Source organism: Anopheles ziemanni, chromosome 2 (assembly GCF_943734765.1).
Source record: "Anopheles ziemanni chromosome 2, idAnoZiCoDA_A2_x.2, whole genome shotgun sequence".
NCBI classification, from domain to species: Eukaryota; Metazoa; Arthropoda; class Insecta; order Diptera; family Culicidae; genus Anopheles; species Anopheles ziemanni.
In genome coordinates, this window is record NC_080705.1 from 6584228 (window position 1) to 6603944 (window position 19717).

The 19717-nt window shown below is 43.8% G+C and overlaps 3 protein-coding genes across 3 annotated transcripts; 1 reads left to right on the top strand and 2 right to left on the bottom strand.

Moving 5' to 3' along the window:
• Positions 1 to 127: 127 nt before the first annotated feature.
• LOC131284389 (fructose-1,6-bisphosphatase 1) lies at positions 128 to 1390 on the bottom strand. Its single transcript, XM_058313247.1, has 3 exons — positions 1203 to 1390; positions 885 to 1136; positions 128 to 813 (listed from the first exon to the last, which is right to left on the bottom strand). The coding sequence occupies exons 1-3, from the start codon at positions 1376 to 1378 to the stop codon at positions 231 to 233; spliced, it is 1011 nt and encodes a 336-aa protein (XP_058169230.1). The 5' UTR covers positions 1379 to 1390; the 3' UTR covers positions 128 to 230.
• A 2185-nt stretch (positions 1391 to 3575) lies between these two features.
• Positions 3576 to 9649, bottom strand: LOC131288511 (vacuolar protein sorting-associated protein 41 homolog). The gene is made up of 10 exons (XM_058317688.1): positions 9638 to 9649; positions 9408 to 9545; positions 9051 to 9342; positions 8781 to 8979; positions 8558 to 8712; positions 8292 to 8481; positions 8088 to 8228; positions 5020 to 5490; positions 4162 to 4958; positions 3576 to 4079 (listed from the first exon to the last, which is right to left on the bottom strand). Exons 1-10 carry the CDS (start codon positions 9647 to 9649, stop codon positions 3940 to 3942), a joined length of 2535 nt encoding a protein of 844 aa, XP_058173671.1. The 3' UTR covers positions 3576 to 3939.
• LOC131284378 (beta-1,3-galactosyltransferase 6) lies at positions 6419 to 7807 on the top strand. The gene has a single exon (XM_058313236.1). It carries the CDS (start codon positions 6520 to 6522, stop codon positions 7717 to 7719), a length of 1200 nt encoding a protein of 399 aa, XP_058169219.1. The 5' UTR covers positions 6419 to 6519; the 3' UTR covers positions 7720 to 7807.
• Positions 9650 to 19717: the final 10068 nt, after the last annotated feature.

A 19717-nucleotide genomic window follows, 5' to 3' on the forward strand; every position in this document is an offset into this window, starting at 1 on the left:
TGTTGTTTATGTAAATAAATTAATGACAAAATGTTGACTAACTAGAAACGGATAGAGAGGAAATATTTCCGTTAATATTTTTCTGTTTAACATTAAAAAATATCACACCCGTTTCTATAAGTTAATTGAAATTATATTGCACCTTGGGTGTCACATTTGTCATCAAAACAGAACAAACACAACTTTTGAATGGAAAAAAGAATCGTCTTTCAAGCTTTCAAATGGCGAGCCTACTTAATGTAGCTAAGCGCCTCCTCAACGTCCAACTTCGATCCGAGGTAGATGGGGCAGCGCTGGTGGATGGACGTTGGCACCACGTCCAATATCTGTTTGTCCTTGCCCGCATACGCCTTTCCGCCGGCCTGCGTCACCAGGTACGCCATCGGGTTGCACTCGTACAGTAGGCGCAGCTTGCCGTTCTTGGACGCCGCCGTAGCCGGATAGATGAAAATACCGCCGTACTTGATCGTACGGTGCACATCGGCCACCATACTACCGACGTACCGGGCACCGTACGGCTTGCCCTTGGTCGGGTCTTTCTTTGCCTGCACGTACTCGAGCACCGACGAGTCCCAGGTGGACGCGTAGCCCTCGTTGATGGAATAAATGTTGCCCCGCTCCGGAATGCGCATGTTGTAGTCGGTCAGCACGAACTCACCGATGGATGGGTCGTACATGAAGCCGTGTACTCCCTGCCCCAAGCTGATCACAATCATCGTGGCCGATCCGTACAGGGCGTACCCGGCGGCGACGATCTTGTTACCCGGCTGCAGAGCATCCGCCAGCGAAGGTTCCGCTGCTTCATTCACTTGCCTTTTTTCAATATGGAAACAATTTGGTTGATAAGAACGGATTCAACGCTCACTCATTGCGTTTACACTCACTTGGTAATGGAAAAGATGGAACCGATCGACACCAGGCAGTCGATGTTGGACGAGCCGTCGAGTGGATCGAACGACACAACATACTTGCCCCGCTTGTCCGTCTCGATCTCGATCACGTTATCGTTCTCCTCCGACACGAGCAGGCAGGTGGTGTACGATGATCGCAGCATGTTGATGAAGATTTCATTCGACAGCACATCAAGCTTCTTCACCTGTTCACCCTGAACGTTTGTATCACCGGAGATTCCTTGCCTGTAAAGTGAACCAACATTAGAACAGGATTGGTTCAACCGGGTGAAAGTACGCTTCGATACTTACAGCTTGGCGATGCCAGCCTTTCGCACGGCGGAACTTATCGCCTTGATGGCCGTCTGGATACAGTTAAGCAGCTGGGACAGATCGCCGGTAGCTTGTTTGTACTTTTTCTGCTCCTGCAGCACGAAGCGCGTCAGCGTCATGCAATTGGAGTCGAATGCGGGCCCCTGCTGGGTCATGATTTGGACTGTTGCTGCGCAGCGTTTGGTAGAGAATTGGTATTAATGGTTTGTGGATGGATCGTGTAGTACCATGCATTGGATGCAACAGTGCTTGAAAACCATGCCGGTAGTATAAACACTACTAGACCTCTTAGGTACTACATTTCAGAAGGTTGCATATTGATTTAATTTAAAAAAGTAGGCGTAAAGATCGGTTGAGTTAAACGATAGAACACCATGCTCAATCATCTAAAGGCATTAGATTTATTGTTGGACAATAGGAATTAGGAAAGTGTGCTGAAAGAGTGATTTACAGAGAAACAGGAAAAATCATGCTCTCTATGCGGCAGTAAAATAATGTATTCAAAATATTTTACGTACGATTGGACATCGTTCGAGCAGTTACAAGCTTATTGTAGAGAGCTTAATAAGGAAGACCTTTCCAGATACACTACTCTCGGTGATAGACTAGGCAGTGATAAGGACTATTATTATTTGTGTGTAATTTATACCATTAATAAGGGATTTAATCCTACACTGAGCTATAAGTACCTCTTCAACTCAAATCGTTTACACTACCGAGAGATGATGAGACCGAGGGTCGATCGCGGGCCCCCAATGATAATGATAGAGATGATACTTTATCAATGGTGGCTCTTGCCAAGATAAGGACGCGAGTACAGCATTTTTCCTTTCCCTTCTTGCTCCCTATCGTGACGTGGTGGTTTTCACATGGTGACATGGTGCAAAAAGAAGCTCACACATTCGCGTAGTCGCGGGTTTTTAGGGGTCATCGGGCGGGCGGTCAAAGTCAAGCACACAGGCACTGGCGTGTGTTGCCATTCGGGGGTTGTTTTGGTAAAGCCAAAGCGTGATACTTTTATTCCTGTTTTGCGGCAAATCAAATACGTAAGTGTGATAGGAACTGAAACCGTTCGCCACAATTTTGTGGTGGCTAAAAATAATCCAATACCAAAACATGTTTGCGCCATGTGCCATTGGAATATGTGTTTCGTGAGGCGTGAGAATGAAACAACAAAATCTTTAATGAAAGTAAAAAACAACTAAAACAACAAATCCAATTTTAGAATAAAGGTAATCGTAACCATAGGAATAGCTGATCAATTTTTACTTTGAATGAACATGGATATGGAAGTTTTCTTCCACCGTAAGCATCTCGTATTCCCTCATACGACATAGCTTAGCGTCTTTATCACCTATCAGAAGTTAGGTAATGTTAAGCTACCTTCACTTTTCTATTTTGACCTCCCTTGGAGAACCTGTTGAAAACAGAACGGTTCCAATCTTGACGTAACTATCTCGCTTACCTGCTGATGATGTGGAACGAAAAACTGATCGAACTCGAACCTCCTGACACGATCGAGATTAGCGGCAAGAGAAAGTGTTTAGGATCTTGCTTGATGCTGGTCACACACACGCACACTGATCTTTCCGGCGTGGCTTTCCTTTCGCTAAGCGATGCGCGTCTTCGCGGCTCCACTGGTGCTGATCGACTAAAGTCAAGACGGTATGTTTTTCGGGCGAATGCGCCCGAGATGCGGGAACCACCACACACAGCTACATAGCGAGCGAAAGGTTTCCTTATGCTGGTAGGGGTGTGTTCGATGTTTTGGCGTGTTTTTAAAGATTACGCGGTGATGGCGGACACTTGCACAGGGGACCCTTCACGGGACTCTTGGAAGGGTTTGGGGGGCCCGGTTTGATGCAGCCACATGATGCTAATAACTCACACGTTCGTCGAATGCTTATCACACCTACCACCATTATTACGGGGATGCTACATTATCGCCTTAAAATAGAAAAAAATGTGGTCGTTTCTAGGGCCGAGCCTCCCAATATCGCTTAACGCATACATACAGTTGGGTTGACTTTTATTCTACTACTTTTCCTGATCCGGATTTGAGAGTAGATTGAACGTATTCGATTGTAGACGATGCGATAAGGTTTAACATCGATCATAGTGACCGCGTGGTTGGAAACAAAATAAAAAGATCTAAAGGTACGATAATACGTTAGGCTGCAGGTCAGGCTGTCGTCTTTTAAATTTGCCCAATTTAAACGAGATAAGCGTAGCGATAAAAGGAGCGCCAATTTGCTTGTCTATCTCTGCAATAACCCGATTTTTCTTTCATCTCCTAAAGCAAATAACGTAAACACGCGGACAGTGGTTCGTCTTTAGAGTGCTTTTAAAAAATAGTATTTTACACTAAACCGTTTTATTTTGATAATATTTGTTAGCTAGTACTACGGGGCCTGGTTCGTTAAGCAGCAGCCTATTTTCTTGATTGCATTCCTATACTGCATACTAACTGTATAAATGATACTTAATTTTTTTGATTTTTGGCTTTAAAAAAAAGTACAACCCACGAGTTGTGAGTTATGCACAATGATAAAAAAAAACTGAACGAATCCTTCGGACTGAACAGATCCAACGGAAGCAGCAAGCCAACACACCATATCGCGCTCGGGGACGCTCCGTGGGATTTAATGTGGTTTCGTTTCGTCAATTGTGTTTAGCAAAATTGGTCCGTCCTTCGCCTCCCTTGGTTGTCCGATGCTTACGAAACCGCCGCGGGTGGCTTTCCCATTTTTTTCGAATTACAAACTATACAAAATTCGAGGTTGTACTTGTCGAGGAGACAATTTTCGTGGAAGTAGTGTCTACAGTTGAACATCACAATATCCGCACGCATGTTATCTGTAAGGAATTGAGGTTGAGATCGTGTGGTGTTAAAATGTACATATTTGGTGTGTAACCGTATTGAGTTCATTCTAGTTACCTTTATTAACGATGATGTCTCTTCGACACACGCCACAAAGGTGGTCGTCCGAAACAGACAAAGCGCCCTGCTGCACCCGTACCAAGTGCTCATGCATATCGAAGTAATCGGAGGCGAGTATCTCGTTGCAGCCTTCCTGTATCGACACCTGAAGGCTGTATCCGCACAGCATTTTGATGATCGCTTCCTTCAGCCCTTCGATCTCCTGCCCAGGTTGAATTTTGTTCACCAGCAGCTCCGGGTCAATAAAGCCGGCGATGCTGTTGAGCAGCTTCGTCATTACGTGCGGCTTATCGACAGACTCGTTGATCAAATCGTTCCACAGATCCATGTCGTCGTGATCTTTGCAGAAATCGATCGCCATCTGAATGTTCTTCAGATTGTGCAGTATGATGCTAAGCGCTTCCCGTGTACTTCCCATCTTATCCAGCAGGTATACCATCTCTGGATAGAAGAGAAGCTTCTGACAGATGTCGTATGCTTCCTGAATTGGGTAGTTATTCGAGCGCTTGAGGAACGGCAGTAGCTTGTCCGGTTCGTACCGGGCGTACAGATTCACCAGTCGCCAGTGGAATTTATCGCTACTGTCCACCTTATCGTACGCATCCAGGAAACGGTATAGATACTGTTCGTGCTGTTCCAGCTCACGCACGACATCTTCGGGCGGAATTTTGTCCTTCAGCAGCATTGCAATCGCACGTTCACTGTCGAGCTCGATCAGCTGCACGATGGAATCCTTAATCATGCCGTAGAGATTGTACGTTGTGATCAGCTCGAACACGTCCTTGTGTTGCAATCTACAAAACATGAAAAAGTAGTTATTAAAAATGAACCAACTAATACGAATAGAATACTTACTTGAGATACATCGTTAGTGCCAATTCAAAGTCCTTTTCGTGCGTGTACAGTATAGCAAGTGCTTCCAACAGAATATTAGCATCCTTCTTGTTAAAATGATCGTTTATGGCATTGATGACGGCCTTCGTTTTGTAAAGGTGGGGTGGCCATTCCTTAACCAGACGCAGAAACCCGCTCGGGTCAAGCTGCAGATACTCGTACAGGACCATTTCGTATACGTGCGGATTGAGCTTACACTCGTCCGATACCGGGATGTAGCTGCTGACCGACCGTAGTTGCTTTACCTTCACGAACTTGTAAACCTCCTCCTCCCATAGCTGTTTGTCGTTGCCAAAGACACGTGTGCACAGTCGAGCTGCCTCATCAAATTGCTGCAGCGATAGTAGATGATCCAAATAAAGTCGCGCCACGGTAATGAGCGAATATTTTCCACCATGTTTCGATATCACCTCCATCGCTTGTTCAAATTTGCTGTGGAATACCGTAATAAGATTAGATGTGATGTTACCAATAAATATAGTGTCTTTGTCAAAATACGTTGTAAGAAATTTTGCTTAATTTTTTCACATTTTACTTTTTCAAATTCCCAAATTAAAGTTCTTATAAGAATACAGTCGGACGTCGATTATCCGGGGCCGGATTAACCGGGGGGCGGATTATCCGGGGGTCTTGCAACTGACAACTGCACAACCGGGCTTAAATGTTTCCATGAATATTAGGTTGGTTCACAACATTTTGTAGCAATAATGTGTCAAATAAATTTTCTCTGATCGAAAATAGCAATAAAAATACCATAGGAAAATAATTCAAACATTTTTTATGATTAAGCAACTAACTGGAACTGGTCAAAAGTGAACTAGCCGAGACTCAAACCAGGTATTATAAACGGATTTTAGTATATGTTCGATTATCCGTGGAATTCGGTTATCCGGGGACCTCTCGGTCCCGACACCCCCGGATAATCGACGTTCACCTGTATTAACACGTTGCGTACCAAGCGTTTTAGCACACTTTTTAGTACATTTTTTGAAATTACAATTTGTTTATAATATTTGTTAAACCGATTGTTTTCGAAGGCCAAGCAAAAACTTAGCCTCCCAAAAAATTTATATAAAATATTATAATAATTTTTATGTTGCATTTTCATTTATTTATGGGTCAAAAACTTTGTTGTACTAAAACTGCTGTCACCCATATTTGGGTGACGCGGTACGCAACGTGTTAAAAATGAAATTAGAAATAAAGTTTTCAAAAAGCAACTGACTGAAATATTTCAACCATGCACCTGTTTTGTTTACACCTGCATTCGTCTGAAATGTTTCGTACGTCAGATGATTGTCAATTGTCAAAACATAAATATGACATCTTCAAAACGAACAATTTTTGTGGCCGTCGTGAAGATGAAGAGTGATTGTAAATAGAGAAATTATTGTACTTTATTTGTTCTTCTGGGACAAATTAAAGAACAGCTAAAGAATAGAGGCCAAGAGGAAATATCGAATGTCACTACGAAGAACCATGGCGCTCACTAGGTACCATCTGCACAAACGGAGCTGTGTCGGCATCGTGCCACTAGTTTGTGCCTTCCTGTGTGGAGTGCTTCTTACGGCCCTTGTAGCCAACACCAAACCTGCTTGTGCCCCTCTGGGACGGCTGTACGACCCAGAGAATTCCTACTTCCTGCTGCTGCTTATTGTAACAGCACCAGAAAACTTTGAACGACGCACGACTATCCGTGAAACTTATCTGAACCTGCGGCCCCGCATGATCAATGAAAGCTACCAGGAAGAAGTTATACATATTCCCACGTTCAACGAGCATGGCCACCTACAGCACGAATCGGTCCAAACGCAGCGCCAACTGCTTGATAACTATCGAGCGTGGCTCGAAAAGCCCGTGAAAAATATTAAGGTGATCAACTTCAAAATTAAACCACTTTTCACGATTGGTCTGCTAGGACAACCGAAAAACATACGCCGCGCAATCTACGAAGAGCAGCGTGTATTCGGCGACATTCTGGAGCTGGAAGACTTGCAAGATTCGTATGCCAACCTGACCGCAAAGGTGGTTGAGAGTATGAAGAAAATTGACGCCAAGTACGACTTTCGCTATCTCGCTAAGCTGGACGATGATACGTACGTCAAGCTGGATCTTTTGGCGGAGGATTTGATGAGCTACTACGAAAAGTTACACCGCACCAAGCGGCATCCACCAAAACAACCTTCTACCGATAGCGGTACTCCGTTGGAGCTCTACTGGGGTTACTTCCGTGGTGCAGCGTCGATTAAGAAGCAAGGGGTGTGGCAGGAACATGATTACTCACTCTGCGATCGCTATGGACCGTACGCACTTGGCGGTGGTTACGTACTCTCGAAGGGTTTAGTGTCGTTTATCGCCTCCTATGCAGATCGATTGAGTTTGTACAAAAGCGAAGATATTTCGATGGGTTCGTGGTTGGCACCATTCCGAAACATCCACCGTAGGCACGACGTCCGTTTCGATACGGCATGGAAGGCACGTACTTGCAAGAACTATCATCTTCTGCTGCACAAACGAACCGCGCAACATATGCGGGAGCTCTACGCCGGGGAGATGTGTTCGAGGGAGGAAGGCGTTTCGGAGGGGTCGAATCCCCAACCGAAGGAGTACTTTTACGATTGGACCCAACCACCGAGCTCGTGCTGTAAAACGGGTGTCTAAAGCACACACTACACCAGTAAGATAATAGTGAGAGAAATGCAGCCTAATGTGATTGATAATATTTGGTGGTGTTAATCAAGCGCAAAAAAATAGACACACACAAAATATCAACTACTATAGTTAAGCTAGTGAGTGACGGGCAGGAAGAAAAAAAATATCCCTGTGACCAAATGCAAGCAACTGAAACGTACGGCAACTTTCATACACACCCAGCATTAGCACCCATACTGGGATGTTGATTTAATACTAGAGAAATAAATTATTTGTACCAAAACTGAATTGCAATTCTTATCAAAAACTCGATTCAAATCCCATTCAACGAAATCCCCGGAAAGAACTGATACTTTACGGAATCATGTACAACTTACCCATGTTCAATGAGCCACTGTACGCGGTCATCAGTTTCGTACAGATTGGCAACCACGACGTCTTTTGGAGAAACGATAAAATACTGGTTTTCGTCGATCAAACAATCCAGATGGTAATCATCACATTTGTATTCTTCATAGCTGAAAGGATATTATCGAAATCAGTCCCTGGTTTTGACTGTAAAATGGCTTCAAGTTTCTTACCCACGCATTGACAGGCTGTCGGTGCAGATTTCGATGTAATCGCTCGCATTATACTGCAGCACACAGAGTATTGGCCGTAGTGCTTTGTTCGTCTCCGAATCGCGTTCCTTCGAGTAGCCAAGCACGACTAGTTGGACCGTTTCTAAGGGCGCAATGCCGCAGATGTAAAAATCGGTCTGGAATGTGGACACTGCAAAAAAATAGTAGTTTAAGATATGCACGCTTCATCTACCGGCTCAATTCCGAGAGTGACTTCGATAACTTACTTGGATCTACTATGTGCACGGGAAGGTTTCGGGTCGACACCTCGATTGCATTGCGTTTGCGTATCACACATATTCGCACGGTATCGACCCAACCGATGAGCAGCGTCGTAGGGTTGGACCAATTCAAATTACACCGATAGTCGGTTAGTTTTCCCCTAAAATGAAAATTTTTTTAGATTAATCTCGTGCTACCGACGTTGTTCAACCGTATAAAAGCACTTACTCTTTTGGTTCTTCCCATTGGATAAACCCTAGTGAGCATTTTTCGTTCAAATCGTAGACGTGAATTCCTAGCGAACTTGCCCAAGCTACGAACTGACCATTCCATTTAATAGCTGTTACCTGACCCTCAGAATCGCTCAGGACTGTCGATTTGAGACCCTTCAAAAAGGTTTTTTCATAGAGCACCAACTTGTTATCTCCTGCAAGTAACAAGTATAAAAACAAATGTGTTACTCATGACCGCTTTTCTCTGATAACAATATGGTCGAACCTATGATAAATTTCCGACCAGCCCCGGAGCGGTGATGTTGAGGATCCAGCTCGACTGCTTTGATAATTTTTCCGGTGCTAAGCGTTTGATTGTTCTCGTTTGTGTACAATCCGCTAATAACTACCTTGCCGTCGTCGGAGCATGTCGCTATATGCTCGCCTTTACTATCGACCGAAATTTTGTTCACCGATAGAATATGTGCATTTTCCTTAATGTTTATGATGGTATGCACACAGTTTCCCTGGTGGTCGAGCATATGAATCCTTCCCCAATGCGTGCCTAGGCAGAGAAACTGTAATAAGTACAAACCAAAAATTAGTGACAATCTTTAAACATTTGATTTCTCCACACACTCACTCTTGGGTGAACTGCTATGCAGCTGATTGCTTCCTCGCTGAGTATATTTTTTATGTCATTCGATAACCGCACGTATTTAAGCTTTGGCTCAACATCATCCTCCGTTAAGCTGCAGGATTCAGCTGATTCAGGATCGTGCTAATGAGAAGGGGGAGGAGTGTCATGAGCATATAAAACACTGCCAAACCAAATCAAGGTCTTTGCGTGCGATTCTTTCTGCTGCAGCTTACCGAATCAACCATTTCGGCCACACACTTAATATTTCAATGGTGGGTTTGATTTTGGCTTGGTTCACAATCTAGCCTGCTCGGTGGAAATATTGTGCTAAAAAACGACGAGGAACAGGATACGGACAGAACAGACTTTGGAGTCAACCAAACACGAAAACAATGAGTAAGAAAGTTCTGCAAAACAAGTTTGTTGTTGACAAAACTTCGCCTCTTGACAGCTGACTCAGATTGCATGTTTTGATTTAAAGCAGTGTTGCCAATCAGCGACTCTGCTAGAGAGATGATGAATTTAAAAATTTATACGTTGGCATACATTTTCATTTATTTTACTTTACCATAGTGTGAAGTATTCCTACATGGGAAACATACAGGCCAGTACTAGTCAAGTTAATGTGTCATGAGTATGAAGAAATATCCAGCACCTTTTTTCATTTACACTGATGATTTTATTCAATAAGCTGTAAACAAAAAGATTTCTGTTTGGTGCTTCATGAAGTACCATACATTTACAGTTCATCAATCAAACAATCCCATCATATCGGAGATCTCAACGTGTTAAATGAAACTTTAGAAATAAAGACCATCGGAAAATACAATTGTACAATTTCACGCATCCTAAAGTTTTTCTCAAAAGAAAATATATTCGACCTTTTGTATAGTTCAAGAGCATTGCACGCATGGATAGTTGCTCCAGCAGAGGGTGAAAAGTTAACCTTGTAAAACATTTATTCTTTACAAAACAAAACAATAACAATACTCATCAGCTGCTATCAGTTTTCAGTCGCAGCGAAGCGATCACAAGTCGCAATCGAACTACTACAAAATGCCTATGCAAACTAACACGCTCAATGTGACTTTAAATCGTCCGGGAGGGAGTTTACGTGCATTGCAAATTATAGTTACACCTATGTATGTGATCACCTACGTCAAAGTGAATGTTTAGAATCCGTTCGAAACACTTATGCTCGCTTATCAAGGCGAGAAGCTTTGCATTAGGCTCCAAAGTGCAAAAGTACTTTTGAACAATATATGTGTTCGAGACTTTCTCGATTCCAAATTGAAATTATTCCCTACTCATGTTCATGAAATGAAAGCCAGTTGTACTCTGTAGTTTATGCTACTTAAGTTAAGAAATGAGTGAGGATTAATGCTTCTGTAGACAACGGGCCAGTTGACGAAGACCATCTTTAAATCATACGATGGATGTGCATTATTATTATATTCAAATACAACAAAAACACTCCTGTGCAATTCTAACCGTTACTATACGAAGCCTCGCCTAGGAAGTTCGTCTGTTTCTGCGCTTGATCATCTGGGTTGAGCGTGACGTTGTTTGATGCCGTCGGTTGTTTGGGCTAGAATCAGCTGTAACGGCCGCAATAGCCGCATAGCAATGACGATAGGGTCTTCTGGTTGTTTCAGATTTCGTCTAACCATCAGGCGGTTACCAGATACCGGCCATCTCCATCGTGTGGCGTGGTCATGCTGGTAAAGAAACACGCCGTCCGAGGCGTCCTCGCGAACGAACTTGACCTTAGCAACGGTAACAAACGCACCACCATTGCTGTTTTGTTATGGTTTTACGGCATTCAGTCGTGTTTCGATCGGCTTATCAGTTAGATTGCTGTTTGGGACGTTGAGATTCCTGATTCGTCTTTGTTATGACACGATTGCAATTTTCGGCACATCACCCGATACTTGGAACACGCGCTAACGGCTCATCCACCTGCACTTGTTGAGACTAATAATACAGCTGATATGAACCTGTATGAATGAAATGTCCTGATGTAAGTATGTAAGAAATTTCGGTTTAAAATAGATGGAGTGTCGTGGCCACGTCTGCTATGATCGGCATAGCGATATATCCCCTGACGCGATCTTGTTGTTGACGATCCTTGAACTTGAAAATGTATGCTGTTCTTTTTGTTTGGTTCTCTCTTCTCTCGCGAACTAGAACGAGAGCAATGTGTTTGTTTATTTTCTCTCACCCGGCATGTCTACCGGTGTATCGTCGTTTGGTTGTTCCAAATAGTTGAATAAAAGCAATAGGACACCTGTCGAAACATTGATGACCCAGAATGTTAATTGCTTATTGATTTTTAAAGATAAAAGTTAACAGTTGAAATTGTTAAGCTTCTTTCGTATCCGTCTCACTTCTACCTTCAGCAGTCAACGTATGATGCAAAATCATATGATTCCGATGTTCTTGATTGCATGAGGAATATGTTGTTGACTCTCGCGAGAAGAGAAAGAGAGGCGCACATTTCAAGAGAAGAACAGCGAGTCATGCGTGCTGGTGTGCGAAAACGTACCGCGCGCATATTTTCATAGAAACCCGCGTTCCGATTGGATATCGCGTAGTGGTCTGACATCGGTCCACCGCTCCCCGCTTGTGCACTCCTTTTCCGCGAGGTTCCCCCTCTCCCACCTCCAGTCCACCGACGGTTGTCAAGAAGCGTTTTGTTTGGTTTTTACGTCATGCGGTGGAATGATGAAAGTTCAACGCGAGCGGTAACGTCACGGCCCGGGGATACCTTTTTGTGCCGGTCCGGAGTTTTCCATAAGAGCAGCGTAGAGTGCATCTTACATTTTGGACAGGACATTTTGTAGTGTCGGCGATAGTGTCGATTGCACCGGCCTTCTCGAGGTTACGGTTTTGTACCGTGTGCAGGGTGTTCCCTCACCTTGAAGGGTCCGCATGGCTTGGCCATTGATTGATCCAAAGAGAGGGGCAGTTTTGTTGAACGAATGATTCATGTGATGTAGGGCTATGCGTGGTGATATACACCACCAGGGGGCAAAAGGATCCATTGAAATTAGTGGAAGTAGAATAGTTTGGTAGAATTATATTTAAAACATTCATTTAAAGGTTTTTCCGTTTTTTTGTTAGTAGAAAAGATTACAAAGAACCTAGTTCATAGGTAAGAAAAATAGTTTTCACGAGGTGCATTTATCCATATTTTCCCTTTGCTTGCCGACGCGCGTCTGTTTCTCTCCAGTCCTCATCATCACGGGAATATCGTATGATTTTTTCGTTTTCGTGCTTTCTCGCTTTCTCCCCCGGCAAAGCAAACGTGTGTATGCATCAGCGCACCTTGTCTTACTCGTAGCTTCCTCTGCACGATGACTTCTCGCTCGCTCTATGCGCGTCTGGCGTTAGCTGGAACGAGAGAAATTTGCGTTACGATATGTATCGGGTTTTCGGAACACGGATGACGACGACCGTTGCAAAATCAGCAGATTTTAGTTCGCAGTGTGGCACTTGGAAAAAAGTGTTCAACTCCAGCGGAAGCATTTTCTTTGCTGCGGCACGCGCTCCACACAATTCGCGGCATCAATTGTACCAAGAGAATACAGGGAATAGTTAGAAAAGTCGCGATCCTTACGCTGTACACCACGAGGCGTAAATATATTTTCAAGGATTTTACTAGGATACAGAAAATATCCAAAAGAAAGTTGCACGAGAGAACGGTTTACTGCGCTATATTGAACCAGTGAATAAATTCACCTTTGCGTCGGGGCAGGTGAAAAATTGTTTGCAAAAGTAGGCGACGACAGCAGTGTGATTGAACAGTTTAAACCAGCAAAAAAGAGAATCTACCAAACGGAACTGACTAAAACTGATTGCGGTGTGAAAATATTACCATATCAATCAATACCTCCGCGCCAGTGAATATATAAACTAACTGCTTCCAGCCCATTCTTGTACGGCCAGTGGAAAACAATAGTGACGCACACGGTAAGTGAGTTCGCTATGGAGTGTTGCACTATTTTATTACACCTTTGACTAGATAGTGGAAATCGATTTTCTCAAAGGTGTGTCTATGGCTGTGTGGGCCATTGATTAAATTAATATGACGATTTGCATTGTTGCGGAATAGCGGCGAATCAATAAATGTCTGACGGTGAATGTTAATTGCAATAGAGTCAACTTAAATCCTATTGCATACGACGAAATGCATTACGTGAACGTGGAGTAAAACGCTTGTTAGTGCAAAAATAGCCCTCTTCCATTGATCGATTGGTTGACCAAAGCGCGCTATGAACCGTGAATGCAGCTACTAGCTGGGAAAATTGAACGGTTTGGTAAATCGGATATATCTCGGAGAGGAGGCTCCTTTTGTTTTGAGGTCTTTGAACTCACTTTTCAAACCATCACCTTCCAGCGAAGTGGATGGAACAGTTCCCCGGCGCAACACACCGCACAGCAGAACGGGATTCGGATGGTTCCCGCGGACACAGTTAGCGGAAAGTCGAGCCGAGCGAGGAACGAAAGAGTTTTGCAAATTGTAATTAGTTCAACCAAGCCCTCGTGGAAGGGTTAAGTGTGTTTTTTCCTCTGCTCGTCTTTTCCTACGTTCTACTTTACTTCGTACAGTGACAGAGCGAAAACAACAATGGATGCATAAAATGCAGCTTGCATTTAAAAAAAAGCGTGTGTTCTTGAAAAGTGAACTCCACGTTGCCATAAGTCTCTAGAACATGGATTTTTAATTTATTTCTTTCGATTTTAACAGCACTTTTCGGCAGGTTGTTCCTAGGCTGGCCGGAAAAGCATTTACCATAACTGGGTCTAGAAAAGTTACGAATATAGGGAGAAAAGATATACTGGCAGTACATCGTTTGATCAACTTTCACTTTCACCTTTTTGCATCTCGCTGACGTTTTCTATTTTTTTGGGTTTTAATTTGTAGCCGATCATTATCATAGCGCCAAAACTTTAGTTTAATTTGGTTTTTTGAGTTATTAGATTTTTGTGCATCCCAAATGAAAATCTCGCCCTGATGGGTTCTGCTACTGTTGGTTGGTTTGTGCAAGGCACCGAAAACATTTCAGGTTTTATAATCAGAAATTTTTTATTTTTAGGCTGTTGTGAAACCATTTGTCGGCAGAGGGGCTGCTATGTGATTTCAATAATAAGTCAGACAGCTCCACGGGAACAGTTCTTTTTTACGAGGTTGGTTAAGTACCTTCTGAGCTTCCTACTATTTCCTGATCAGCAATTTCCCATTCTGATAATGCAACATGCAACGCAGAAAATACATGGACACGGCAAGTCGCTACCAAAACAAAGCTCCACCGGACAGAAACATTGGGATCACGCTGCCCGTTGGAAACAACCACGAATAGCGGTGGGTCGTATTTTATGTGAAGACCTTGGCCGACCTGATGTTGCATCATCGCCACCAACACCAATCACGAGATGGGTCATACGGGAGTATCGTTGTGATTGCGCCGTCCTGGGTGCGAACGATCGAATCACAGAACGGTTGCGTGCTACTAGCGCCTTTCCAATGAAGCCATCCTATCAACGCAATCATTATCAGGCACCCTCCGGCAATGACGGGACCAGGGTGCTGGAGTTGCGGGTGCACGAAAATGCACCGATCGAACACGCGGTTGGCCAGCGCGCAAAGCACGACGAGCACGAAGGCTCTCAAACTCGTCGGATGTGCATTTGAGCCGATCCGGTACGATCACCATGCGGTGCAAATCGTGTGATCTTAACCAACATTCACTGATCGATCGCGAGAATGTCATACGAGATCAACGGGTTTCCTGGCACTTTCATATTCCATTGCTCCGGTTCTCGATGGATGTAGAGCAGCAGAGAAGTAGAACCATACAACGCATTTGTAGCATTACGATTAGATCTACGATTTGTGCGTTTGAGATTACGAACAATTAGCTGATGAAAAATGCCGCATGTTAACGTAATCGGTATCGATTATTGATTATGCATATATCGGTAACGGTAACCCATACATTTTTTCTATTTTGTGGAACATTTTTACATCAGGGCTTACAAACAACCCTGTTTCTGACATAAATTTATGTCAATGATCGATGTTGTAATAGAAGAATTCAGTGTGCTATAAATTTTAAAGTAAAACATTCAAAGAATCACTTTTTGGAGCACATGGACCATTCCTCCAGAGTTCCCGTTCTCTCAGTGCCCTGGGAAGATGCTGAAAAGACAAACACCAGAAGAAACATATTAGGAAGGAGAAAGAAGGGCATCGTTAGAGGCTTGCGTAAAAGGAAAAATAACACACGATCACTTGCGTGTGCGTGATTCTTGCGATAAGAAAGGACAGCGTAAAAGGACAGAACTCGAAACGCACGTGAACGTTTCGGGGGCTCCATGATGTCCCGAGGGTCCCCCCACTAACACAAATGCATGCAAACCCTTCGAAAAAGGGCCTTGGGTCCGTTCCCTGGCCCAAACACCATCATAAGTACAAGCTCGGCATCACCGGTGGAAGTTAGTTGGAAGCCAGGTTTCAGCACGATCGGTTCCTGAGTTGATCTCCGGACCTGCCTAACGTAGCATAACGTCACAAGTGTAAGTGGTAGCGTAATTCCATAAGGATTTGAGTTTCCTAGGTGACAAGGGGTTGATACGTACGAAGGCTCTTGACTTGGAAGTCATCTTGGTTGCACTTTAGCGTGGCACCCGTGGTTGTTGGGATCGTGGTTAAGTGCATAAGAAGAAGCAAACAACAACAGAAAAAATCAACTTCAATCGGATCACTCGGCCATCCGCTTGACCGCAGACGCGGACACATACATCAAGTGCCCGTTAGAAAGAGTGAGCCAGCGCTAGTGAGCATCCATCTGGTCAAATCATCCGATCTTGGCGAAATCTCTTCCCTACCAATACAGAGATCCGCGCAGCCGCGCGATCAGTAGAGTTAGCGGATCGCCAAATCTCTTCCATCCGCGCGGTATACACCGTTGAACACACGGGGTTCGGGTGTAGCGGACCAGTTAAGCGTGGCTTCGGTGGCGCGGGTTTTGGTGTGAGACAGAGAAGGGACTGGGCTGTGTTCCGCTGGAACCGACAAGTGGATCGAAGAGTGGAGCGATAATGCTGTGGAGGCTATTGTGAGCCGGCTGCATTCGCTGATCTCTCATTCGACGTCGGACCGTTCCGGTGAGCAGACGGGATTTTTCAAGCGAAAAGGTTTTCTTCCATTCGGGAGCGTTAGAGTGTCTTCAAACACCCCCTCCCTCCCCGCCCCTGCTAAGCCTCTTCAGCTTCGTCTTCTACTTTTCGACTGTCCGCGTGCGAATAAATTAGTGTAAAATCCAACTTCCTCCTTTACCTAATAACCGGTGCTTGTAAAGTGACTTTACCTTCAAAGGTGAGTGTTTCCAGAACTAAACCAACTTTTTGTGGCATTAGATGTAATTTTTTTTTTGAGTAAGTCCCGTACGCAACCGACACTATAATATTAGAAAAAGTGTTTCCAGAAAAAGGTGTCCAACGTTGTGAGAGTTTAGCGTATCGTGCAGGATGTGGCTGTTTTGCGAGGATAATAAACGAGCAATTTTTTTATAGCATTTAAATTATCCTATTAAAACGAGGTCGTTTAATTTTTGGCGACCTTCACACCTCTTTTTTCTTCCATAAAGTGTAGCACGTTTCCTTGCAGCCATAAACCACGTTCTGCGTGTTATATTAAAAGTAATGCACGGAACTTACAGGTGTACAACACGCGTTTTTAAAAAGGAATTTAATCTTCCCTTACCCCCTTACCAGGCTGCACTGATGATCTCTGATAATAAGCTATCAAAATGCAGCCCCACTACGGTGTGGCGTGAGGTTTATTAGTGCTACCGAACAGAATACAAAAAATTTAAAAAAATTAAATAGAAATAGAGGCATATCAAGTGAATTGAACGGCTAGATAGAGCGAAGCCGAAGAGATGAGTGCGACGCGTAAAAGATCTTGCGGGAAGATAGAAGTTGCCAAGTGACAACGAAACGTGCATGTTCTAAGAGTGAAGGACGGAAAAGCGAAAGGAGAGGAGGGACGAGAAGAAGCAGTAAAGTGGCCTCACATTGAACTTGAGATTGCCCGAGCACGCGGGGCAATGTGATAACAAGGTGATACGTGCACTCAGGTGTCGGGGTAGCAAAACAAATGTTTTAAAAACACACATAAAAAGGGGGTGTGTGTTACGAATAGGAAAGACATGCGAGTCGCAAGTAAAATCAATGTATTTTTTTTAATAATCATACGAGATTGGAATTAATCGGGTAGAACGTATAAGACGTCCAAGTAAAAACTGCTTGCTCTCGTGGTAGAACATAATTAAACGTGCCCTGCAGAACACTGCTGTAACCATATGTTCAACCATTTTGTAGTTGCAATTTACTTGACTATGCAACCGTGACGTGAATGGTTTTGAAAAAAAAGTTTAAAATGCATGCGTTCCGTTATCAGCGTTACTACTTGTACGCTTCCGAATGCATTGCACATGCTGCAGCTACACTGCAACAACCCGCTCTCGATGTGAACGAAGGAAGTGTAAACATGAAGTTGAATAGCAAAACGTAATATTCACTTTGGCAAACACACACCCCACACGAGCTGATCTTCCTTCTTCCATCTCAACCGTTTTTTTTTGGTTCTAATCCCCCCGGACACTGGGATGATGGCCTTCCCAAAAACCGATCGGTCGATGGCGTGATCGTGCGAGTGGATCTTTTCGCCGGTTGACGTTAAACGGCGATAAAAAGATTGTGGACCGTGAAACGAAGGGAGGACTTGAAGAGAGGAGGAGAAACCATCTGTTTGCATTTGATTTGTCTTGCAGGAATCTCGATATCTGCAATTTACACAGCTGTTCGATTTTTTCGTGGTTTATTGTAGCGTTAAAAAAGCAAATTGATTTCCCAATATTAGTTCTTCTGGGGGAACTCAGCTCTAACAGCTGAGGTACCGGAGCGAGATACAAATTTGTTTCTAAAGTTAAGTTTTCTTTGTTCTTTGTTCTTTCAATATTTTGCAACGAACCACTGTCTGTTAATAAACTCCTTAATAGTGGCCAATGAATGATCTGCTCTCCCTCCTTTGGTCACAGCTTTTGTGCGTGATGCCAATGAGGGAACAATAGACTGGCCCAATGTAAAGATCATCATCTGATTCTTGGAATGTGCGGAACACAATCGACTTTCATTGGATCTTTTAAACTCTGGTCAGTTCTCTCAGCCAGACAAACTTATCCGTTAACGAGAAGAAGTATGTCTAGCCTTGAAGCATAAGAATAAACTGCTTCCGTGTGGCCCTGTTTGGAGCTCAATTTAAAATGAGGATCATTTCGATACGAATTATTTAAAGATTAAATTTTCCCTGCAAGACCTCTTTTGTGTAATGTTTTACTTTCTCGACAGTTTTGCAAATATACTTTGTGGTTGATGATCGTCAACAGTCCTCGATCGCCGCTTTTTTTTAGCAATACCTTCGGCGAAGGTGATATGGCGCATTGAAGTCGCCTGACTGACTCGAACCCTTCTCTTGATTTCTGTTCGGAATTTGCTTTTTTTTTCTTCTTCCCAATAGTTATACTACCCTGAATTTAGGTCGCCTTTTGTAGCAAAAGCAACAGAGTGTGTGATGGCCCGATGTCGTACTTTCGACAGGCATTTCCCTTCCAAGAGAAGCGGCCGGGGCGCGGTTTCTTTTGGCAAAAATCAGCCACTGCTCCAAATGACGTTGGTGGAAAGTGGTTTTTTTTTTTGTTTTGTTTTTGTCTTATCTCGTAGGGTGGCTGAACTTTCTTTGGATCGAACAGGCCAGCCAGAGCTTTCAGGTGCCACTGCTCTTCTGCTTGGAAGTCATATAGGCACACTCAACAACACCGCCCACCCTCCGCCAGAGGCCAGAGATTCGATGCCACTTCCATTCGAAAATAAGGAGTGTTGTGTTTTGGTATCTACGTTTTGGCGACTGTTACGTCAACCCTGTTTTCGAAGTGGAATTGCTTCGAGCGATCGTCGAAGTTGCGCAGTTCACATGGTTTTTGGTTGATGGATGGATGGCGCATCCAAACAAAACAAATTCGCAAAGCAAAAACCTACGGTGGGTTTCATAAGGGATCGGCGGGGGTGACTAGGATATTGACCCCGCGATCGGGGACAGGTGATTCAAACGTGAGAGCAAAATGGGTTATGAAATGTTTTTGGAAGCTTTGCATTTAAGAGTTTGAGAGAAATTTACTATTCCGCGAGTTGGTCCAGAATGCGCTTACTAAAAAAGATGACTAAGGAACTTCATTGGAACTGCAAAG